The sequence below is a fragment of the Phyllobates terribilis genome, unplaced genomic scaffold (genome assembly GCF_046119375.1).
Source record: "Phyllobates terribilis strain yellow unplaced genomic scaffold, ASM4611937v1 Scaffold_4__5_contigs__length_816908805, whole genome shotgun sequence".
Lineage (NCBI taxonomy): Eukaryota > Metazoa > Chordata > Amphibia > Anura > Dendrobatidae > Phyllobates > Phyllobates terribilis.
In genome coordinates this window covers 749,420,443-749,446,534 of record NW_027362764.1, presented here as the reverse complement: position 1 = coordinate 749,446,534, position 26,092 = coordinate 749,420,443, and the positions used below count along the sequence as shown (strand labels likewise).

The 26,092-nt window shown below is 41.9% G+C and overlaps 1 protein-coding gene across 2 annotated transcripts in view; it reads left to right on the top strand.

Moving 5' to 3' along the window:
* The window catches only part of TMEM65 (transmembrane protein 65), a 49,786-nt gene that overhangs the window by 5,403 nt on the left and 18,291 nt on the right, over window positions 1-26,092 (top strand). Inside the window, exons 2-3 of one of the 2 annotated variants that reach the window (XM_073679862.1) lie at window positions 18,246-18,323; window positions 24,796-24,840. In XM_073679862.1, coding sequence (XP_073535963.1) covers window positions 18,246-18,323; window positions 24,796-24,840 — 123 coding nt within the window. The remainder of the gene's footprint in view (window positions 1-18,245; window positions 18,324-24,795; window positions 24,841-26,092) is intronic. The other variant, XM_073679863.1, reaches the window with a different exon arrangement.

Genomic DNA, 26,092 nt, shown 5'->3' with positions numbered 1-26,092 from the left:
CAACCGTTCTGATATAAATGTATAGGCTGCAGCCTATCGGCGGCCACTGATGGACTGCAGCGGTCACGTGATATTGACAGGAAACCAGTGGGAGGGATACAGGGCTGAAAGTGGAGTTGCAACACCAGTCTGAGGGATAAGTATAGTTGTTGTTTTTTTTTTTTACATTTATTGAGCACCCTGGATACCCCCTTTTAATCTTGCAAAAATTTGAGCATCTTAACATTTTCCATGTGGGAGGAGTTTATTGGAGTGGGGTGGTCTCCACATTTGACTGATTTATTAATACTATAGCCCCCATAGAGTAATTTTAAAAAACGTAACACATTATTTTGGGCCGCAGAATAGAAAAAAAAAGTGGCAATACTATGTTCACTGGGTCTCACTGGGTACAGTTGATGGATGCACGTTTTCTGTCCTTATGGGGTCTATATGCAAATTAGGTCTTAAGTGTCCGCTGGGCGTTACCAGACCATTCAAATGCTCTGTAGAATCAGTTAGGTCCTGGCGGTTGGTTGATGTGGATGACGCTCCAGATCTTACATTAGCGAGCTGCAGTGGGGGTCCAGCGCAGGCGCAGCGTATATTCTGTGCTGTGGGCTGAGAACACGTCTCTTCTGCACATGCACCATATCGATGCAGAGCGAGCAAGGATTCTCTGCACACACCGGGCGCAGCAAGCTGATATAAAACTGTTACAAATTTTACAGACGTTTTCTGCAACTCGCGCAAAAATGATATGACTTGACATTTTTGCATTAACTTTTTGAAAAGTGGGAGGGGCTTAGTGGGGAGGGTGCGTGGCCAACACAATCAGAAGTTTACGGCAAAATAAATTACTTGAGATTATTCCAGGCTGTGATGGGTGTACCTTTCTTGATGAATTTATTGCTTGCCACTCCAGAGGACCATTCATTAGGAATGCCATATAAAATGCCCAGAGTGTTTCATACTAATATTTGTATATACGTGTGTGTGTGTGTGTGTGTGTGTGTGTGTGTGTGTGTGTGTATAATGTGTTTGTAAAATATATATATATTACACACACGTCTGTGTGGAGTCATGAACACTGACCTTACCTGAGGCAAGTGAGGCCAGCAGTTCTTTGGATGATGTTGTGGGGTCTTTTGTGACCTCTTGGATGAGTCGTCGCTGCGCTCTTGGGGTAATTTTGGTTGGCCGGCCTCTCCTGGGAAGGTTCACCACTGTTCCATGTTTTCACCATTTGTGGATAATGGCTCGCACTGTGGTTCGCTGGAGTCCCAAAGCTTTAGAAATGGCTTTAGAACCTTTTCCAGACTGATAGATCTCAATTACTTTGTTTCTTATTTGTTCCTGAATTTCTTTGGATCGCAGCATTATGTCTCGCTTTAGAGGATCTTTTGGTCTACTTCACTTTGTCAGGCAGGTCCTATTTAAGTGATTTCTTGATTGAGAACAGGTGTGGCAGTAATAGGGTGTGTGTGGCTAGGGAAATTAAACTCCGCTTCCCAAAGATGTAATAAATTAACTGTGCTTTATGTTTTAAGTGGGGGGGGGGGGAATCACTTTCTCACACATGGCCCTGTAGGTTTGGATTTCTTTTTCCCTTAATAATAAAGACCTGTATTTTGTGGTTACTTGTCTTATCTTTGTCTAATATTTACATTTGTTTTGTGATCTGAAACGTTTAAGTGCGACAAATATGCAGAAGAATAAGAAATCAGGAAGGGGGCAAACACCTTTTCACACCACTGTTTGTGGTTATATACATATATTACACACCTCTGTATTTATTATGTATGTAATACATATACCGTGTGTGCATGTGTGTATATATATATATATATATATATATACAGTACAGACCAAAAGTTTGGACACACCTTCTCATTTAAAGATTTTTCTGTATTTTCATGACTATGAAAATTGTACATTCACACTGAAGGCATCAAAACTATGAATTAACACATGTGGAATTATATACTTTACAAAAAAGTGTGAAACAACTGAAAATATGTCTTATATTCTAGGTTCTTCAAAGTAGCCACCTTTTTCTTTGATGATTGCTTTGTACAATTTTCATAGTCATGAAAATACAGAAAAATCTTTAAATGAGAAGGTGTGTCCAAACTTTTGGTCTGTACTGTATATATACAGTACAGACCAAAAGTTTGGACACACCTCATTTAGAGATTTTTCTGTATTTTCATGCCTATGAAAATTGTACATTCACACTGAAGTCTCCTCTTAACAGTTGTTGAAGAGATGTGTCTGCTGCTAGAACTCTGTGTGGCATTGACCTGGTCTCTAATCTGAGCTGCTGTTAACCTGCGATTTCTGAGGCTGGTGACTCAGATAAACTTATCCTCAGAAGCAGAGGTGACTCTTGGTCTTCCTTTCCTGGGGCGGTCCTCATGTGAGCCAGTTTCTTTGTAGCGCTTGATGATTTTTGCAACTGCACTTGGGGACACTTTCAAAGTTTGCCCAATTTTTCGCACTGACTGACCTTCATTTCTTAAAGTAATGATGGCCACTCGTTTTTCTTTACTTAGCTGCTTTTTTCTTGCCATAATACAAATTGTAACAGTCTATTCAGTAGGACTATCAGCTGTGTATCCATCTGACTTCTGCACAACACAACTGATGGTCCCAACCCCATTTATAAGGCAAGAAATCCCACTTATTAAACCTGACAGGGCACACCTGTGAAGTGAAAACCATTTCCGGTGACTACCTCTTGAAGCTCATCAAGAGAATGCCAAGAGTGTGCAAAGCAGTCATCAAAGCAAAAGGTGGCTACTTTGAAGAACCTAGAATATAAGACATATTTTCAGTTGTTTCACACTTTTTTGTTAAAATATATATATATATATATATATATATATATATATATATATATATATATATATATATTATTGTGTGTGTTATGTTACACATGCTATACATACAATCTTGTTCATTGTGGGGGTTTTTTGCGGTGTACTATCCCTTTTAAGGTAGTGCTTCTGACTTTCCTTCGCGGACTGTCTTGGTTTCCCCTCTTTTCAGCATAGTCTTGCAGCCCGTGAATATACAATCTTGTAGCTGCCTATAATTTGCCAGCGCTGAGTACGACACGTTGCGCTCGTCTGTCTAATCTGATGGCTGTGATTGATTTAATTATAGGAAATTGTTCTGAAAATAGTCTGTTTAGGAGGCAGCATTGATTTCGTGCTCGTCAGATGCTGCACTGACACCCGGTGATGACTTTCATCTTAAAGAGCGATCAGCTGTTATTTCGGACTCTGAGCTTTTTGTTTCCCTGTTCTTCTTTTTCGGCCTTGTGCCCACCGGGCGTTTTCCCTGCGGTTTTATCCAAGTTGCGGTTTTATCCAAGTTGCGGTTTTACTGCGGGGACCAGATAGGCAGGGTAAGCATTTTAGAGTATATGCTTTAATAGGAAAATATCTACTTCATGAGAGATGTGGTGGTGGAGTGGGGGTCATAATTTTATTACTGCTGCACCCATATGACCTGCAAATTCTATATTGGGGGCACAGAGTATTTTAGGAGCGTGGTGTGTTGATTTTGCGGCAGGCAGTGACTTGTCATTATATCGGTAAAGACTTATCTGTATATGGCAGTGGCAGCAGGGAAATGGAGACCAGCAGATCAGAATATCTAAAACTGAGTTTGGTCTCACAGCAGCACAGAGTATTTTAGGACTAAGTTCCCACTGTGAATATTTTGTGCATTTTTGATGCGGCAGATTTTCTGTACCATTTCTGCAACAAGTAACTAACTTGGGGTACTTGGCTTTTCTTTTTTTTTTTTTTTACATGCTTTTTATCACATTTTTCTTTTTTTTATGTCCTAGTTTAGATAAAATCGCTTTAACGTGGATGGGTCTTATTTGTTATTTATGGGGCATTTTCATTCTGTTGCTCTAATTTCCCAGTGGATTAATTTCCTCCCGACCCCGAGCTGAGATTCGTCCGTATGATCTGTGCGGCCTCCACCACAGACTTTGTCATCCAGATGTTTGCTTCTCTTTAATCCTACACTTCTCAGTAGGCGACTGCAGGGAGATTACACCAAGAGGATCAATGACAGGATACAGCCGCCCCAGGACCACTGTCACCTGTATGGTGGTCCGCAGCCTGCAGGTTATAATGATGCTGCCTGTGGTTTGATGATATCAGTTACAAAACATAAAAGGAACCGTTAGGATGTTGTATGCCGCTACAATGAGGACCTGAGCCTGAACTAAACACCCCATCAAGTCAAGTGTTCTTAAAAATGCCACCTGTAAGCCCACAGCAGTGTACCCAATCCACAGGTTCTCTGAAAACCCTCTTATTGGCCTTAGCTATGTATGTACTCAAAAATAGGAAAGGGTTCTTGTAACTCTTTTGGATCCGTTCAGTTGGGAAGTATGTATCAAATGCCACCATTTTGTTTTGCCCGTAAACCCACCATGTTGTTTGAATTGTGGACCTGAACTACTATAATACTGCCCCCTATGTGCAAGAATATAACTACTATAATACTGCCCCCTATGTATAAGAGTATAACTACTATAATACTGCCCCTATGTATAAGAGTATAACTACTATAATACTGCTCCTATGTACAAGAATATAACTACTATAATACTGCTCCTATGTACAAGAATATAACTACTATAATACTGCCCCCTATGTACAAGAATATAACTACTATAATACTGCCCCCTATGTACAAGAATATAACTACTATAATACTGCCCCCTATGTACAAGAATAGAACTACTATAATACTGCCCCTATGTACAAGAATATAACTACTATAATACTGCCTCCTATGTACAAGAATATAACTGCTATAATACTGCCCCCTATGTACAAGAATATAACTGCTATAATACTGCCCCCTATGTACAAGAATATAACTGCTATAATACTGCCCCTATGTACAAGAATATAACTGCTATAATACTGCTCCCTATGTACCAGAATATAACTGCTATAATACTGCCTCCTATGTTGTACATTTTTTAAGAATCTGCAGTATGATAATTTTGGTTTCGTCAGAGATTACCTTTTCAGAATATCCTTGTCTGCCAGGACCAATGACAGCTGAGGTTTGTCTCATGGGGAGCGATTGGTTAATTGCGCGTGATGAAAGGTAGAGATGTATTTCTTCTCTGTGATGGCTGCAGTCTGATATATCGATGCAGTCAGATGTTTTATTCTGTCTGTTTTCATGATCTGATGACTTTCCCAGTAGCTGTGAAGGGGTCGCTGACTTCTCCCCCCCCCCATGAACTTGAATGCACCTTCATGTAAGGCCGGCCGACATAGCAGAGAGCCTAAAGTTCTGATTTCCGGGGCGGCCTTGTTCAATTAGTTATTATTACAGAAGGGGCAGCATTACTCCCCCTACACTCTCAACCCCTGGAGTTTAAGGATGAACATAGGTTTTAGGGCAGATCCTCATGGGTGTAACTTCTAGTCTATAAAAAATCTGGGTATTTTCCTGGAAATTTGCAGCAAAATCTGTATGTGTTAATTAAGGATTTTGTTGCTTTTTTTTTTGCTGCTGATTTTACCCCTGATTTTACTTTAATTTTTGAAAGGGGTAAAAAAAAATAAAATTTCAAATTTACAGCATAAATTGGCAGAGTCTGAACATGCTCCACTTTTTTCTTTGAGTTTTGAAAAATTTTATTTTTACTTTTACTATAGGAACAATCTGAGTTCTTCCAGTTTCCATTCAACGTTATTTGCATTTTTGCTATGTAATAGCGCCATCATTCACTGCCACAGTACGTGTAATAGTCAGGACTTATGGAAACAAATGGCCAGAGCTCGTAATCTAAATTCTAATCCTCTGAGCTGATTACTCATTGACTCTTTATAACGATCTGAGCTTCGATGTCTGATATAATGAGGACATCTGGCAGTAAGTGACTTTCCCTGCAGCACTCCCACAGGGGAAATGAGGAATTACACCTTGTCCATTCATATCTATAGGTTGTCTGTTTAATTCAGGACTGGTCTGATGCAGAGTCCTGAATCCTCTGCATAGGCCTGAATCCTCTGCATAGGCAGAGTAAAATATAAAATTGTAGTCGCCTGCAGCCACCACTAGAAGGAGCTTCCTGTATACTGTTACACATTGATTCCAATATTTATCAGTTATGAAAAAGGTGAAACTTATTTTCATAAGAAGAAAAAAAAAATATATATAATATTTTTTACACATTTCTGACCTCATATGTGGACAACCAGTATTATTGTGGACGTCGAGGAGAGAATTATGAGAAGCCCTAAAAAAATCAGCGAAAATGATCCGAGCATATCAGAACCCAAAAAACAGTGCTGACATTTTTCTTTCATTTCACTTAGAATTTTTATTTTTACCAGCACATTATATAGTAAAATGATTTTTTTTTTAAACTCTGGGCTAGAAAGGGTTAAAGTAAACCCACCAGCTGCTGCTATGCAGAAACCTCCGGTGACGGATACAATGGGGGGACACATGCAGTGATGATAGGTTTTGTTCTTTTTGGTAAAGAACTATGGCTTCTTCCTACACCTTTTGGATTGGATCCAGCTTTCTTCTTTCTGGTTGTGAAGCTTCTCAGTTCTGAGGATTTCTCAGATAATTGTTGTTACATGTCGGCATCACAGGATTCAGGAAAAAGGGAGAATAAACCATCAGCAATTCTTGTATCGGGGGATTTATTTTATTGCAGGTCAAACTTTAAAGGGGTTTTTACTTTTGGATAATTCCTACTTGATCAGAAAGTGTCGTCCTGCTGTGATCGCTGCAGTGTGTGAGGACACCTGGCAGTACGTGACTTTCCCTGCAGCACTCACACAGGGGAAATGAGGAATTACACCTCGTCCATTCATATCTATGTAATCCAGGACAGGATCGGTCCTACTGAAAGAGGGACACTCTTTATAAGTATTCGCTACTCTAGAAAACCCCCATTAATCTTAGCCTTAATTTGGGGTGTATGAATATATTTTCTTCCAATCACCCACTATTATGATACAGTTCCACAATAGAAAATGCAAATTGGTGACCAAGAGAATTGTCTATACAGAATGTGTGTCTGATGGGGGCAGTAATGAGCATGTGACAACTATAGGCTTATAATCATCCAAACGTTCCTATGGGTGTAATGTGAATCCTTAATCTGCACCATTAAGATTCCCAGTGTCCGGAGGAGCCGCCCTCCCTGCTCCTGAGTGTCCGGAGGAGCCGCCCTCCCTGCTCCTGAGTGTCCGGAGGAGCCGCCCTCCCTGCTCCTGAGTGTCCGGAGGAGCCGCCCTCCCTGCTCCTGAGTGTCCGGAGGAGCCGCCCTCCCTGCTCCTGAGTGTCCGGAGGAGCCGCCCTCCCTGCTCCTGAGTGTCCGGAGGAGCCGCCCTCCCTGCTCCTGAGTGTCCGGAGGAGCCGCCCTCCCTGCTCCTGAGTGTCCGGAGGAGCCGCCCTCCCTGCTCCTGAGTGTCCGGAGGAGCCGCCCTCCCTGCTCCTGAGTGTCCGGAGGAGCCGCCCTCCCTGCTCCTGAGTGTCCGGAGGAGCCGCCCTCCCTGCTCCTGAGTGTCCGGAGGAGCCGCCCTCCCTGCTCCAGAGTGTCCTATAGACATTGCTGTAATCCTCCAGGAATGCAGCCGGTGGAGCATTATCTCTAATATCGCTATGTAGCGGCAGGGGTTTTATCATCGCTGGATGTCCTTTTTAAAGGGGAACTATAGTTTATTCCTGTTTTATTCACCAGGGAATTCTTCAAGTGCAAGACGCACAGGGTTATGTATGCATCAGAATGTTCATGAAAGGCTTTGGGGTGAATCGGTAGCTGTACAGTATTGTACCTTCTGAGGTCCTGGCGAAGAACAATAGAATACCCTGATAATTCAGCGATGCAGTGCCCGGATGGGTGCTGCCTTGGGGGCACCCGGGTGGATGCGACCTTGGGGGTGTGCGGGGGAGCGCCCAGGTGGGTGGGGGGGATCCCGGGTGGGGTGCTGCTTTAGGGAGGGGGGCGCCCGGGTGTATGCGGCCTTTGGGAGGGGGGAGGACACGCCTGGGTGGATGCAGCCTTTGGGGGGACGCTTGGGTGAATGCAGCCTTTGGGGGGGCGCCTGGGTGGATGCGGCCTGAGGGGGGCTCCCGGGTGGAGTGCAGCCTGGGGGGGGTGGGGCACCCAGGTGGAGTGCAGCCTTGGAGGTGGGGGGCTAGGTTGATGCGGCCTTGGGGGGGGTGCCCGGATGGTTCTATGATAGGTTCCCGAAGTGGCAGAATAATAAGATACTGGAGCACCTGATAAATCCTATAACAGTCATGGAGTGCCCCATGAATAGACCCAATAGTAACATAGTTTGTAAAGCCGAATAAAGACTTGCGTCCATCAGGTTCGACCTGTTAGTTCTGTAATTGCTAAAGTTGATCCAGAGGAGGGCAAAAACCCCAAATGATTTGGCCAATCTTCACTTGAGGAAAAATTCCCTCCCGACTCTGAAACCAGCAGTCAGAATAAATCCCTGTATCAACCTACTATTTTATTTTATTTTTAAGTATACGCTGAAATCTGCCTGGTATCTAGAAATGCATCCAGTCCCCGCTTGAACTGGTTTAGTGAATCCGACATTACCGTCTCCTCACTCAGTGAATTCCATATTCTCACTGCTCTTACCGTAAAGAACCCCTTCCTATGCTGGTGCTGAAACCTTTTCTCTTCCAGTCTTAGTGAGTGCCCTCTTGTTACCGTAATATCCCTCCTTTTGAACAAATCCCGGGCAAGGTCTCTATACTGTCCCCTAACATATTTGTACACATTTATTATGTCCCCCCTCAACCTTCTCTTTTCCAGGCTGAATAGTCCTAGTTTTGCCAACCTCTCTGGGTATTGCAGTCCCTCCATTCCCTTTATTAATTTTGTTGCCCTCCTTTGTACCTTTTCAAGCTCATTTATATCCTTTCTATATATTGGGGCCCATAACTGAGCACAGTATTCCAAGTGTGGTCTGACCAGTGCTTTGTACAGTGGAAGAACAATGTTCTCATCCTTTGCAGCTATACCTCTTCTGATACATCCCATTACCCTGTTTGCCCTTACAGCAGCCGCCTGACTTTGGGCACTCCAATTTAGTTTGCTATCAATCAAGATGCCCAAGTCCTTCTCCATCTCTGAATTCCCCAATGATTTCCCATTCAGTGAGTACTGGTGACTTCCATTTTTCCTTCCCATATGTATGACCTTACATTTCTCCTCATTAAACCTCATTTGCCATTTAATGCTCCACCTACCCAGCTTATCCAAGTCCCTCTGTAGGTCTGCACTGTCCTCTTTTGTATTAATTGTTTTACATAACTTTGTGTCATCTGCAAATATTGATATTTTACTATTTATCCCGTTGACTATGTCGTTAATAAAGATATTAAATAACATTGGGCCTAGTACAGACCCCTGTGGTACCCCACTAGTGACGCTTACCCAATCTGAGAATATTCCATTTATAACCACCCTCTGCCTTCTATCCTTTAGCCAGTTAGCTACCCACTTGCAGACATTTTCCCCCAGCCCCATCATTCTCATTTTGTATACCAACCTATTATGTGGCACGCTATCGAACGCTTTTGAGAAGTCGAGATACACGACATCCACTGGTTCCCCCTGATCTACTCGAGAGCTAACCTCCTCGTAGAAGTCAATCAGGTTTGTTTGGCAGGAGCGATTCCTCATGAATCCATGTTGGTTCGGGGTTAATAGATTATTAGCATCAAGATGCTCCGTAATTGCCTCTTTAATAAAGCTTTCAAAAATTTTGCCCACAACGGACGTCAGACTCACCGGCCGATAGTTTCCGGCGTCACTTTTCGCTCCCTTTTTGAATATTGGCACTACATTCGCCTGTCGCCAATCAAGTGGCACAGACCCAGTCTCAACAGAGTCCTTAAATATAAGATATAACGGTCTGTCTATCACATTACTTAGTTCCCTTAGTACCCGTGGGTGTATGCCATCAGGTCCTGGTGATTTGTTTATTTTAATGTTACTGAGGCGTTTCTGTACCCCAGCTTGGGTTAGATTTGTCATACTTAGTGGAGGATTAAGTTTGTCACTTCTCATTTCTCCTGTTAGTTCTCTTTCCTTGGTGAAAGTTGTCGAAAAAAAATTATTTAATAGATTAGCTTTATCCTCATCTTTCTCTATGATTTTGCCTTCCTCACTTTTTATCGGTCCAATATTATCCGATTTAATCCTTTTACTATTTATATACGTAAAGAACAGTTTGGGATTTGATCTACTTTCCCTAGCAATACGTCTCTCTCTGTTTCCTCCTTCGCTATTTTTATTTGTTTTTTACAGGTTCTCGTTTTTTCCTTGTAACACATTAGTGCCTCCTTACTGTTTTCCTGTTTTAATCTCTTGAATGCCTCTTTTTTGCTATTTAACGCCCCTTTTACGTTCTTGTTCAACCATATTGGTTTCCTCTTATTTCTGGCCCTTTCATTCCCATACGGTATATACCTCTCGCACTGAGTATTCAGAATTCTTTTGAAGGTTTCCCATTTACTATTCGTATTCCTTTGATTAAGAACTTTGTCCCAGTCAATAAGTTGAAGGCTTTCTTTCAGCTGATCAAACTTAGTAGACCTACAGTCAGTCTACAGCGGCTCTTATCGTGGCTGGCAGTATTCGCTCCTGTGCTTAGGAATTCAGGATATATCAGGGACGAAGGCTTTCACAAGAGTTCAACCCCTATTATTAGTCTTCTTTCATTGCACCAGATTAGGGATGATAAATAAATCCCTATTAAACCTGTTCTCATTGTTTCGTATTCAGTATAGTTGCAGAGTGCAATATTCCGATAGATTTGAGACCTACCGGTAATTATTTGGAATATAGGCTCGGTCCTCAAGACAAGGACTACGATTTCAGTATAAAATTGTCTAATAAGACATTCAGGAGTGGATCACACTAATAAGGAGTTCTCACTATATGGTTGAAAATTATTAAATATAAAGACAAAGTGCAATATCTAAATGAGACCATAAAATATTGTAAAAACAGCAGCAAAATCAAACTGGGATCTCTGGGAGGGGAGATAATATTGTGAAAATCTTACAGATATTGATAAAAAAAAAAAAGCAATAAATCTGATTATACATTACAGGGTCATTAATGCAATAAATGGATCTCCGATTTATAGATTGAGATATGGAAAGATTCTCCCTAGAAATATAAAGTATCCTGATATATAAATGTTGATACAAATAAGAAGTGTACACATTGTTTGTTTTATTATTATCCACAATATGAAATGTATATCTAAAGGCCATAGTGGATAGACTGCAGCAAGCACGGTGGATGTGATAGTATAAACTTTAGGATTATAAATAAAGGTTATTTTTTATATATATATATATATATATATATATATATATATATTTTTTACTTCACCTCAGTCAGTGATTTAGATCCAATAGTTAGACCTACAGTGCCCAAGTAACTTCTACTTATTGTCACCACTAGGGGGTGATCTACCTATAGGTCTACATGACGCCTATTGGCCTGAATCAAATCTACTGTACATCCTGATCGCCCCCTAGAGGCAGCAATTGCCATGACGCTCTGCACTGGGAAAAGGAAACCAGTTTGAAATGTTATTGGCGTGTTCCCTTTAAGATGTTACTTCTTGTAGCTCCTGATATTCATATTTCATCTCTTGCAAGGTAAATAGTTGTTTTGTGCCGTCCTGTGTGAATAGCGGCGCTCCTGATCACGTGACCGGCGTTCCTGATCTGACGGCTCATGGCGATGAATGTGCTCATTTCTGTGGAATTCCTGCTGATGCTTCTGCCAGATTAAACACTGCAGAGTCGGTCCGCGGCTGCAGGAGACGTCTTTGCTGTGAAAACCACTCGAAAGAAACAAACACGGAGAATATTTGTATATTAGAATGAGAAAAAAAAATATACAAGATCCAACGATTTCTATATATTGTTGTTAGGTAGTCGGGGGGGGCTTTTTCTGCGAGGGGCAGTAGTGTGGTGTGTGTCCGCCATGGTGGAGGCCAATGTTCACACGTTTCATACGTCCGACATTCACGGTTCCGAGAACGGAGCGCTATGTCCGCACTCAACCTTTTTAGACTCCTAGACATATATGAGGTTGCTGAGTTTTAAGTCAGGAGACCTATGGCCGGGAATGTTGGACCTATGAAGACGATGTGGAAATTTTGTATAACTTTTTTCATATGCACTTACGATATTTTAGTTGAAAAGTATACATACCCTTTAAAGAACATTAGCATAGGAAGGTAAATTGCGGATTACGGATCCATTATAGACTAAGCTGTTATTTTAATATTTGTTAGCAATTATTGTCCAACAGGGAAAGTTATGAAACTTTACAAATCACATTATTAGGGGATTTGTTTTCATTCCCATAAAAAAATTGCAAGTAGATGGCTTCCAAACCCCCTGCTTTTCCCCAGTCGATTTGCCTTCAGCTGCACTGATATCAGAACCTACTCATTTGGAGTACAGAAGATGGCAGTGATGGGTCTACTCAGCATCTGAGTCTCGCACGACCATTTTTATCTCATCTGAAAAAATCTGTGCAATTTATGAGTGGAGTGGCCAGAGTGGAGTGGCCAGAGTGGAGTGGCCAGAGTGGAGTGGCCAGAGTGGAGTGGCCAGAGTGGAGTGGCCAGAGTGGAGTGGCCCCATCCAATTATTGATGGCAAATCATGCATGCTGCGATTTTCCTTTTTTCCGCTCAGAAGAATCAGACGTGCATGGCCTCATTGAATAACAAGGGAACAAGTGCTATCCTTGAAATCCTTGAAAATGACGGATAGCACTCGATCAAGTTATACGGTCATCTGCATGAGCCCTAGCTCTGCGGAGAAGCAGCTGCAGGAGATTGTTCTGATTGGCAGAGCCCTCAGAACGAGACAGGGGCCGACCCACCACTGCCATCATCTGTACTCCACATGAGTACATCCTGATATCTGTGCAGCTAAAGGCAGCAAATAGACTGGGGAAAAGCCGGGGTTTAGAAGAGATTTACTTGCAATTTTTTACAGGAATTGATAAAACTCCCTTAATAAAGCGATTTGCAAAGTTCCATAACTTTTAATAAAAAAAAAAGAGCTAGTTATAGTTATTTTTCAAAGAGCCCAGCCGAGCTCCTGAAGGGGATGCAGAACCGAAAACTGATTTGTCATGCCTGTTTTAAATAAAACCTGGTCATACCGATGGCAGGAAACCGCAGCGCCTCTTCCTGGAGGAAAGTGGAAGTGTCTTGTGAATATTATGAAATCTGAGAGTTCAGATTTACAGGTCATCTATACCCCCAGGGTGCACATATTTATAGACACTACTATACAACTAGGTCACCATCTCTATCTTTCTGTTCGGCTTCTTAAACTTTGTGTTTAATTTCCTTCGTGTTTTCAAGATCTCCGATTGCTGTAAGTGAATAGTAACTCAAAGGCTCCAAGGAGACAAGTGGGTGTTAGCATTCCTCTTGTCAATGAGGCGTGTTCCTACATTCAGCTCTGATTAGCCAGTACCAAGGTAAGGACCAATAATGCGATGTTCAACTGTCCTTAGGTTCACTGGGGGTCCCAGCGGCAGGACCCCTGTGATCAGAGAGTTATCTCTTACTCCATAAATAGAGGATAACTTTTAAAGTTGGCCTTTTAAACTTTCTGCAGGCCTGTGTTATTCATGTCGGTGACATTTGTTGCAGGTAGGATCTGCCCTTTATGTTATATGTTTGCAGTTCGACTTCTGGAATGTCTCGCTGGCACTTTCCTGGGTACGTGCTCCATGTAGGATTTCCCAGGATAAACACACCGGCCTCGCTGACAGTTCCTGCCGTCGTTTATGCCGCTGACAGCTTTCACATTTCCCAGAAATGTTCATACTCCTCGGGAAAATTCATACAAAAAGTCATTTTATTCCTTAAAGTATCAATTCCAGGATTTTTGTTTGTTTTTCTAGTGGCTCACACACGACTTCCAGGTCCAGTTATACTGGTTGTATTGGGTTTGTGTTTCTTTAAGATTGCATACCAGATCACAGAACGTAAAGGAGTTCACTAGTTTGAAACCAATGGACCTGGTTTTAAGTAGATCGTAAAGTGTCCCCCTGCTGTGATCAGTTGCAATCTGCTGGGAATCCTGGCATTAAAGAGTTTATTTTTTTCCCCATCGAAACTGAAATCAATAGTTCACATGAAAATCAGCAACTTTGTAATATATCTTAGCAGAGAAATCCGCTTCTTTCTCCCACTGGGCTGATCGTTCTTAAAATTCTCAATTCATAAACAAAATGTTTCTTTAGCGGCAGCTGGTGCTCATAAAGTTCTATGCAGACGGGGAGGGGCTAGAGGCAGAAACAGACATCCGCTGCAAGTTCTCCTGAAATGACAGTTCCATTTTATTTAGTTTACTTATATTGTGCTACGGATTTTTGCAGACATCATTATCACTGTCCCCATTGGGGCTCAGTCTAAATTCCCCAATAGGATGTCATTGGGATTGTGGGAGGAAGCCAGAAAACCCAAAGGACACCCATGCAAACACGGGGAAAACATACAAACTCCTTGCAGATATTGTCCTGGGTGGAATAAGGATAAGTCCTCAGCAATCAAGTCCTGGACAACACCTTTTAAAAAAAAAAATATATATATATATATATATATATATATATATATATATATATATATATATATATATATATATATATATATATATATATATATATATATATATATATAATCATAGAATGGTAGAGTTGGAGAGGGCCTCCTGGGTCATCTGGTCCAACCCCCTGCTCAATGCAGGATTCACTAAATCATCTCAGACAGATGTCTGTCCAGCCTCTGATTGAAGACTTCCATTGAAGGGGAACTCACCACCTGTTCCACTCATTGATCTCCCTCACTGTCAAAAAGCTTTTTCTAATATCTAATCTGTGTCTCCTCCCATTTAGTTTCATCCCATTGCTTCTAGTCTTTCCTTGTGCAAATGAGAATAAAGATGATCCTTCTACAATGTGACATCCCTTGAGATATTTGTAGACAGCTATTAAGTCTCCTCTCAGTCTTCTTTTTTGCAAGCTAAACATTCCCAAATCCTGTAACCGTTCCTCATAGGACATGGTTTGCAGACCGGTCACCATTCTAGTCGCTCTTCTCTGAACTTGCTCCAGTTTGTCGATGTCTTTTTTAAAATATGGCGCCCAAAACTGGACACAGTATTGCAGATGAGGTCTGACCAAAGAGGAGTAAAATCCGATAATGACTTCACGTGATCTAGACTGTATGCTTCTGTTAATACATCCCAGAATTGTATTTGCCTTTTTTGCTGCTGCATCACACTGTTGACTCATGTGCAGTCTATGATCTATTAGTATACCTAAGTCTTTTTCACATGTACTGTTGCTTAGCTCTATTCCTCCCATTCTGTATATGCTTTTTTCATTTTTATTGCCCAGATGTAGTACTTTGCATTTTTCCCTGTTAAAAACCATTCTGTTAGTTGCTGACCACTGCTCCAGTTTATTTAGGTCTTTTTGAAGCCTCTCTCTCTCTCTCTCTTCTCTAGTGTTAGCTATCCCTCCTAGCTTTGTGTCATCAGCAAATTTAATCAGTTTACCCTCAATTCCTTCATCTAAATCATTGATAAAGATGTTGAACAATACAGGTCCCAGGACAGAGCCCTGTGGTACCCCACTTGAGACATTCATCCATCTGGATGTGAAGCCATTTACGACCACTCTTTGAGTCTGATCACTAAGCCAGTTATGAATCCACCTAACAATTGCCTTGTCCATTCTATACTTGGTCATTTTTTCAATAAGGATGGTGTGAGATACTTTGTCAAATGCTTTGCTGAAGTCAAGATATACTATATCTACAGCATTTCCCTGATCCACCCAGTCAGTGATTCTGTCATAGAAGGAAATTAAGTTAGTCTGACATGACTTGTTAGTTACAAACCCATGCGGACTCTGGTTAATCACTTCATTCTTATCCAGGTACTTACATACATGTTGTTTAATAATTTGTTCAAAGATCTTTCCTGGTATAGAAGTCAGACTCACCGGCCTATAGTTCCCTGGGTCCACCTTCTTCCCCTTTTTGAAGATAGGAACAACATTTTCTCTTCTCCAGACTTCTGGGACTTCTCCTGTTCTCCAAGAATTTTCAAAGATTATGGAGAGTGGTTCTAAAATTTCTTCTATGATCTCCTTCAGTACTCTGGGGTGTAATTCATCTGGACCTGGAGACTTGAACTCATTTATGTTAGCTAAATATTCCCTCACAATCTCTCTGTTTACAGATAACCTGGATTCTTCTATTCCTTTAATAGGACAGTGAAGATCAGTTGATGTTACATTTTCTTTCTGAGAGAAAACAGATGCAAAATAGGAATTAAAAAGTTTGGCCTTCTCAACATCCTTTCTTACCATTTCACCATTTTCATCCTGTAAAAATCCTATAGCATCTTTGACTTTTCTTTGACTTTTGACATACCCCCAAAATCCTTTTTTATTGCTTTTGACATCTCTTGCAAGCCTTAATTCATTGTCAGCTTTAGCTAACCTGATACGTGCCCTACAGGATCTGCAGACTGCATTATAATCTTCTTTAGATATGCCTCCCTCTTTCCATTTAATAAACATTTCTTTCTTTTTTTTAGCATGTGTTTAAGTTCTGTGTTCATCCATCCTGGTTTTCTTAAATGCTTCCCATTCTTCCTACTTTTCGGGATTGTTAACGATTGTGCTTTGAGAATCTCATTTTTAAAAATTTCCCATCCTTCCTGGACATTTTTGTCCTTAAGGACATCCAGCCATTGGATCCCTCCTATTCTCTTTCTGAGTCGCTTAATATCTGCCTTTCTGAAATCTAACCTTGAAGTTTGAGTCTTCACATGTCTTCCTCCTCTAGTTATCCAAAATTTTATAATAGCATGATTGCTGCCTCCTAGGGTTCCAGCCACTTTTACCTCCTCAACCATTTCCTCCCTGTTTATAAGGATTAGATATATTTTGCAACCATTTGTTTTTTTGCATTGATCTATTACACTTAATACTAAGAAGAAGAAATTTGGAAAATAGACTTAATTAAAAATCGCAGTAACTAGAGTCCTACTTGGGCATTGCACTCAGAGCTGACCATACATATAATAGAGCTGTACTAAAGCTAATTTCCCCAGCAGATTGATGCCCCTAATTGCAGGAGTATTGGTTTATGGTGGGCATGATCATTTTTTTTTTTTGTTTGTTTGTTTTTTGGGTACCTGGAAAATATATTGAACGGTAGTCACCACACACTCACAGTCCAGTATTGATTAAGGTATAATAACATTTTAAGAAGTGCATTCATTTGACTTAATTAGACTTGATATGGCTTTAGTTTTTCAGTCCCTTCCAAACAATATCTGAAACCGATCTCTTGGGTCGAGTTTGTGCCCATGGCGGTGCCTAAAAATGAAACTGCCCTTTACGTTAATGCAGCTTCTTTGGTCTTGAGTGTGGGTGTTGCCCATCTTCCGCTTCATAATTACACTAATTATACCTGCCTTTTTCATGGTGACTCATATGGCGGTGAGCGTCAAATTGCAGTCTGGTTTAACATGTAAGAAGTGAATATAATAAAGCAAATTTTGCAAATCTCTACCTGTGAAATACAACATGATCCATGTATGTTTAAAGGGAGTTGTATGAAGTTTGGGAGTTATCCCCTATCTCTGTGATAAGACATAAATTACCGATCACTGTGGGTCTGACTGTTGGGATTCTTACTGATCCTGAGAATGGGGCTTTACAAAACTCCATCTGAATTGAGTGGAGGTCAAGCGTGCGCTTCTCTGTTCCATTCATTGTCTATGGGACTAAAAGGAAATGGCTGAGTACAGTGCTTAACAATCTCCAGCAGTACCTTAAAAAATGAATGGATTAGAAAATAAATGTATAGACTGAAAACACTCCAAAGACCTAAGGTTGTGTTCACACGGAGTCCTTTTGCTGAGTTTCTGGAGCAGAAACTCTTTAAACTCCTCCTCAAAAACTTGTTTACCAGCATATTATTTGTTACATCTACAGATGGGGCAGACTTTAGTGCACATTATGAAATGTGCAGCAGATAGTGAAAAAATAAAGTCCGCTCCATTTGTCCAATAGGCACGTTCATTGTGGTGTATTGATATATTGATCGTCTTTGTGCTGACAGGTATAAAACAATTTATTCTCACATTTCTTTCTAGCATCTCGATACCCTAAAACCCCTCCGTATTCAGTACAGGCGCCTGATGTTCAGGTGGTGGCAGCAGAAGATGACCGTGGTATGGTGGTGTGATTTCTGGTGTGTGGCTTGGTAGTTGAAGGATTGACATTGTTTTACGCATGACTTGTGCATGACGGCCGCAGTGTGAGTTTATTCTGGTTTATTTAGAGTGCTCGCTTCTGCAACTTTTTTTTTCCCATTAGAGCATCTAAAATAATATCGACTATTGTCAAAAGTTGTTTCATTTTAATTTTATCTGAATGCCGGCATTAAAAGAGATGAATTGGTCTCAAATATGTGCATGGTTTTTAAGGAAGGGAAACTGGTTTTTGACTCATACACAGTACATTGCCCTAAATCCGGGGTGGGCAATTCGTTTTTCCGAGACCGTGGAGGGCGAAACCAATAGGCTGAAATAAATTTTTCTCAATATTATAATTAATATAAAACAATAATTATCACTTAATATTGAGCAGAATTAAGTTTTATGACACCCACCCCCTTATATACAGTATAAGCCCTCACATAGCACTCCCTATATACAGTGAGCCATCAAAGTCCCCTTATATACAGTAGGAGCGCACAGTCCCCCTATATACAGCATGAGCCTCTATATACAGCTTGAGCCCCCACATAGCCTCCCTATATACAGCATGAGCCCCCACATAGCCTCCCTATATACATACAGCATGAGCCCCCACATAACCTCCCTATATATATACACAGCATGAGCCCCCACACAGCCTCCCTATATACATACAGCATGAGTCCCCACACAGCCTCCCTATATACATACAGCATGAGCCCCCACACAGCCTCCCTATATATCCAGCATGAGCCCCCACACAGCCTCCCTATATATCCAGCATGAGCCCCCACACGGCCTCCCTATATACATACAGCATGAGCCCCCACATAGCCTCCCTATATATCCATCATGAGCCCCCACACAGCCTCCCTATATATCCAGCATGAGTCCCCACACAGCCTCCCTATATACATACAGCATGAGCCCCCACACAGCCTCCCTATATATCCATCATGAGCCCCCACACAGCCTCCCTATATCCAGCATGAGCCCCCACACAGCCTCCCTATATCCACAATGAGCCCCTACACAGCCGCCCAGGTCTGCTTTAAACACCGGGAACCTTTATATTTACTAAATATACGTGTCTTATCTTTATCTATTATCTGTTCATCTATCTTTCTCATTTCTGTCTTCTAAAATGTTGCCTTTGGCCTTGGCTGCTCCATTGCTCGCAGGACTTGGTTGCTTCTTGGCTTTATATCTACTTCTTGATCTTTTCACTTGTTGCAGTTGATATTTTAATCTAGAATCCAGCATTTTCCAGATGGTATTTCATCAATTAAAACCTATTTGTAGTTTTCATAAGTCATGATTTCTTTATTAAAAAACGAACAACCTGCTTCCAAACACCTTACATCGTCGGACTTCAGGTACCTACACAAGCGCTCATCATGGGTATTCATGTGCTTTCAATGGGGAGAGAGGAGTAAACTGCCAGAATAATCTCACAGAAGGATCAAATATTGTCTTTTCGCATGACTGATCCTTCTTTTCCCCCAAGGTCATCTGTCGGGTAGTCTCCATACACATAGGATAGACGGCCAGTACTGCCAAAAGTTATTGCACAAATTGGCCATTTTTATTTGTACCCATCTGCCACAATCCATAAGGAATATACCCTATACAATTTAAACTTTCTCACTCCTGGATCAAAGACTACAATCTTAAAGGGGTTTTCCCCTTTCTGAAAATCCCCATCCTTTGGTTTAGTCTTTTTTTTAAGGGCTTTACTCACCCTCCCCAGGTCCAGCACGGAGTCTCTGCTGCTCTTCGGGTCTGGTATTGGATGCAGCACTGACGGTGAGATCAGCGGCTCTGAGCAGGGCATTCGGCCTGAGCAGGGCCACTAAGCTAACTGATTGGCTGCAGCGCAACATGATGTCATCCAATAATGGACCCAGGAGGGCGAGTGAAGTGTTTTTTTTGGGGGGGGGGCGTGTTGTTTGTTTTTTTTTTTGCTTAAAAACAAACTGGACCCGGGATTTTGTGAAAGGTTAGCAACCCCTTTAATTCTAGTAGGATTAAGCCACGGCAAGCCCCTTACCGACCTTTCTTGTGCATGCTCTATAATCTGGTGACATGGTCCCTTTAAGGTGTGTTGTTTGGCGCTGTTTCTCCTGTGCACACATTACGGTATCACGTTCCCTTGTATCTTCTCGCTGATATATTTATTTGGCGAGCCCAGCTGTGCTCGCTCAGACGCTCAACGGGAATCGATCGGCTGCTGTAATTAGGCGGATACCTTGTCAGCCGTCCTGGCAGCCGATCTGGGCTGAATTTATCATTTCCGTCACGGCATCTGGCAAAAAGTCTCAGAAAAATGAAATTCAGGGATCAATACCACAATGAGTAGAGAAATAGACTTCACACTTACAGGATTTGTGTAAGCGCTCAAAAGTATTATTCCTCCCGTGTTCTCAAGACGCGCGCCATTTATACTAGGTCAAATGAGATTATTAGGCGACCGTTAAAGGGAAAGTCACATGTAATAAGAATTATCAATTCCATGTAAGTCTTTAAATGAAATGTGTTGGGTTCATTCATTTTGAAAGAAAGAAAAAAACATTTTTTAATTTACGGTTGTTTTTCACACTTCCTTGGGAGGGGTCAGGCTTTAATGGCAGCAAGCACCTTGCCCTCTATTGATATGGGATGTCTCTGCTGACCCGGTCTCTGAATGAGATGAACCTGCTGACCCTGCCGTTGAATAAAAATGCGATGACTCTGTTGCTCCTGCCCTCCTTTGATAACATGACTCTGTTCTGTTGACCATTGTCAATGTGATGTCTCTGCTGGTCCCTGTGTTTGAATGAAAATGATAACTCTGCTGGTCCCTGTCCTCAAATGATAAGATGATGTGCTGACCCTCGAATGATATTGAGATGACTCTGCTCACCATGCACGCGAATGATTGTGAGATTACTTATCTGACCTTTCTCTCTATTAATAATGAAATGACTCCTCTGACCTTCCTTCTATTGACAATGAGACGACTCTGCTGATTATGCCACAAGCTACACAGTAAAGTTGAATAATCTCCTCCAGTGACTGTTGAATGTACAAGTTCAGAGGCTGTGACCGCATCGCTATTCTTCCTGTCAAAATGACAGACGCCATAACTTTGATATCCGTAATGCATCAAATCCAGCATGCCGCCATGTTCTTCTTTCTGCTTCAATGAGGAAACATTAAACCAGAAGCCTATATTGTTATATCGGGCCAATCAATGGGCTTCTTTTGCCTAAACTGTCTAAACAAGAACGCCTTGTTGCCTGTAGCAACTGAAGCTCAGATTTTTATTTTTTTTTTAAACCGTGTTAAAATGAAAGCTGTGATTGGTTGCCAAGGGCAACAAGGGCAGTTAGGCTCAGTTTGAATTTCAAATTCATAATTCTACAGTTTAGAGCTGTCGCACCTGTACATTGTGTGCTGTGACTGTAGTAGAAAGCCACAGAGCGCACGTCCGGCCACATTCCGACAAGACTTGTCCGGCCTCTCCTAATTCACTTGAATTAAATGAGGCCGCGCACGTCTAGTCTGCAGGTGACTGCATGTATTCAAATCACGTACTTCCGGTTTTCTACAGCCATGTTACCTGTATATTGTTAACTCTGCATTTTATAATTGCCCCACATCTGGTTAACCTATAAGTTCTGAGCATTTCTATTGACAATCCGTATGGGACACATGTCAGCATTTCTGTCCCTCGTCCTTTCGGTTATTTCCCTGACTCTGCATTTTCTTCTGGCGTTTCGCTCTGTACTGGGATAATTGCTCATGGACAGTGTCTGCTCCCTAAAGCTGACACTAATGCTAATTGTGGCAATTAATTGCCTCCGTCCCTTTTATTTAGAGGAGATTAGACTGCAGCCATGTGGCTGCCTGGTATAAAAAAAAAATAAAAAAAAACCTCAACGGTTTGCAACTTTCCCTACTTGGTTGTCACCGATGGGGAACCCCAGTCATGGGGTTACTATTATTTCACTGCCTGCTTAGAAATGTGAAAGCGGCAGGACTTGTGATGGTGGCGGTTGGCAATATTAATATATATACTTGCCAACTTTTTAGAAATTATCCTTCTGGAGAATTTTTTTCTTTAAAGTACAAGCATGTTTGAGTGCAGATTTTTGCTAGAGCAGCAGCTCAAAGCAGCGTCTAAAAGAGCATGAACTAGGCAGGTAAAACAGCACTTCCAGCATGGTGTTCAAGAAGGAAGGAAAATAGCGCAGAAAACTTTACAAAAGCTGGTCAATAATAGTAAAAAGTTGTTACTTTTTAATAAAGGTGTAGTAAAGCGCTTTTAATTTTTCAAAATTGCAAATTTATGGCAGTTACATTACACCAATAAGCACCTGAAAGTGTTGGGTTATGCTTTTCCTTTACTTTTCTATCTGCTATATCATATTATACCAGTCGCAGTTATGTCATATTCTAATGGTATTTGCCTAGCGATTGGCAGCTGCTGAATTACTTGCAGTCTGCATTCTCCTGATATTCCTCCACCTTCTTAGTCCATGGATCTACATTTATTTTCCGACTCGCTGCTGTAGATCGGCAGCTGGTCACTGCAGGACTTTACATGACTTGGATCTTCATCAGCTGCTCATAATTCAGAGCCATTTACATTCTGACTCTGTGCCGGGAATCTGATTAGTCAGCTAAAAGGAACCGGAGGTGTGAGAACATAAAAAGACTTCTTTACAGCATCTTGTGTTCTGCTCTACTCACATCCAAAGCTGCACTAAATAATCTTGCTGCTTGGAATCTATCAACATTTTGCTGACATGTAAAGCCCCATGAGGTCAGGAGGGGGCATGTAAAGCCCCATGAGGTCAGGAGGGGGCATGTAAAGCCCCATGAGGTCAGGAGGGGGCATGTAAAGCCCCATGAGGTCAGGAGGTTGCATGTAAAGCCCCATGAGGTCAGGAGGTTGCATGTAAAGCCCCATGAGGTCAGGAGGGGGCATGTAAAGCCCCATGAGGGGGCATGTAAAGCCCCATGAGGGGGCATGTAAAGCCCCATGAGGGGGCATGTAAAGCCCCATGAGGTCAGGAGGGGGCATGTAAAGCCCCATGAGGTCAGGAGGGGGCATGTAAAGCCCCATGAGGTCAGGAGGGGGCATGTAAAGCCCCATGAGGTCAGGAGGGGGCATGTAAAGCCCCATGAGGTCAGGAGGGGGCATGTAAAGCCCCATCAGGTCAGGTGCATTGGGACTTGCTAATATTTTAATTTGTGGCAGTTTCCAATACTGTGTCAACAAGTGATCTGTTGTCTTGAGAAAAGGATATGCAGGACCCTGGTTCAGTTGCCATGCCGGTAGTTCATGGCCACGTACCAGAGCTCTGGGAACCAACCTACTCCTGGCTACCCTCCTTTTCTGATTAGTCGGCCCAGTTATCGTGGTGGCGGAAATCACCGCTGTGGCCCTGGTCTGGGGCTATAGACTACCGCTTTGACCAAAGGGTCCAAAGAACCTTTTTGCTTAGCTCCAGTGACGTGTAAGTTATTTCTGGGTAGATTTTCCCCAAACCATATCGTGTAGAGACATGCCGATTAACCTTGTTAAAAAGGAGCAAAGTTCTGCCTTAGAATTTTACCAAAAATTCTGGTGAAGAGACGACATGTACTTGCTCCAAATGAATATATTCTTATCGTTTTAGTTGAATTTAAAGGGAATGTCAATAATTTTTCTATTGATGACCTGTCCTTAGGTCATCAATATAAGATTGTGGGGGTCCGACACCTGGTACCCCCATGGATCAGCTGTTAGCAGGTCCTTTTGCCATTGGAAACAGTGTCCTGAGCTCCATCCGTATAGTGGCCATTGTCACTCATTGCTTCTCAACTTTTATTTACTTCAATGGGAGCTGTGTTGCAGTACCCAGGAATGGCCACTACTTTGCGATGGAGCGGCGCTGCTCTGGCTCCATACAGTGTGTGCTTCTGGCCCCCTGCGGGACCTGCTATAGGCTGTTGGGTGGGTGATCCAGGTGTCCGATCCCCACTGATCTAATATTGATAACCCACCACCATTATAGGTAATCAATATCCTTAGTCCACAAATATTTCTTTAAAAAGAGGAAAACTCCTCAAAGGATTGAAAAGTCAGGAGAAAGTGGCACGATGCTCTGATGGCGGCTGTATGTGGGTCTATATGGCGGTGTGATACATCCCCACATCCCGTTCTTCGTATACACAAACCATTTCTACCAGTTTAGTTCTCCACTGATGATTCGTCATAAGCTGAAGCCTCGGCTGCGATGTCCATATAATTACCCGGCAGCGCTGAGCCAGGGGACGGCTTCCCATGGGCCGGGTGGAGCACGCTGGCAGACAGCAGTGTAATTAATGGGCCAGCCCTGCCAGCAGATCGCTCTATATTATAATATACAATTTGCTGCACCAGTTTCTTAATAAATCTTATTTTATTGTCTCCCAGAACAACTTGAAGCCGCCCCACCTTCCTCCAAACAGCTGAAGCACGGTAAGATTTCCATAGGATTATATTATGTTATGGGTGGGAGCACAATGGGCGGCGTACATCCCAGGCGTGTACATAATTATGTCAGGGTTAAAGGCAATGTGTCATCGCTAAACAAGGTTTTATGTTTTAAAATATTTTTTTTTCTAATTTGTCAAGTCACTATCTATATTTAATAAAAATCCTGACATCTTGTAGTTCTCTCTGGCAACTATACGTGATATCACAGCTCTCCTCCTCCTCCTGTACAGTGTCTGATAACACCTCTATATACAGTAGATTACACAGGATCCACCATTCACAATAGGGGATGTCACACCTCACCTCCTCCTCCTCCTGTACAATGACTGATAACACCTCTATATACAGTAGATAACACAGGATCCACCATTCACAATAGGTGATATCACAGCTCACCTCCTCCCCTCCTGTACAATGATTGATAACACCTCTATATACAGTAGATAACACAGGATCCACAATTCACAATAGGTGATGTCACAGCTCACCTCCTCCTCCTGTACAATGACTGATAACATCTCTATATAAAGTAGATAACACAGGATCCACCATTCACAATAGGTGATGTCACACCTCACCTCCTCCTCCTCCTGTACAATGACTGATAACACCTCTATATACAGTAGATAACACAAGATCCACCATTCACAATAGGTGATATCACAGCTCACCTCCTCCCCTCCTGTACAATGATTGATAACACCTCTATATACAGTAGATAACACAGGATCCACAATTCACAATAGGTGATGTCACAGCTCACCTCCTCCTCCTGTACAATGACTGATAACATCTCTATATAAAGTAGATAACACAGGATCCACCATTCACAATAGGTGATATCACAGCTCACCTCCTCCTCCTGTGCAGCGACTGATAACACCTCTATATACAGTAGATAACACAGGGGACCCACCATTCGCAATAGGTGATATCACAGCTCACCTCCTACCGACAGAGTGCTCAGATGAGAGCTGCCTCATATTATGATATCACTGTAATACTCTAGGAGATCCATGGTTAAATATCCGTTTAAATGTGAAAATAAATGCGACTTTGCTGCAGATCCGCTCCCACATGTTATTATTTAATTATGGCTTTTTACTTTGTAAAGGTCACCGGACAGAAATGTCACTGTATTTACATTCTCATTCTGGTGCCATTTGTCATTAAGTTACAATTTTTTTAAAATATTTTTTTAAAGGCTTCACCTAAACCCCCGTCCCTGGTAAAT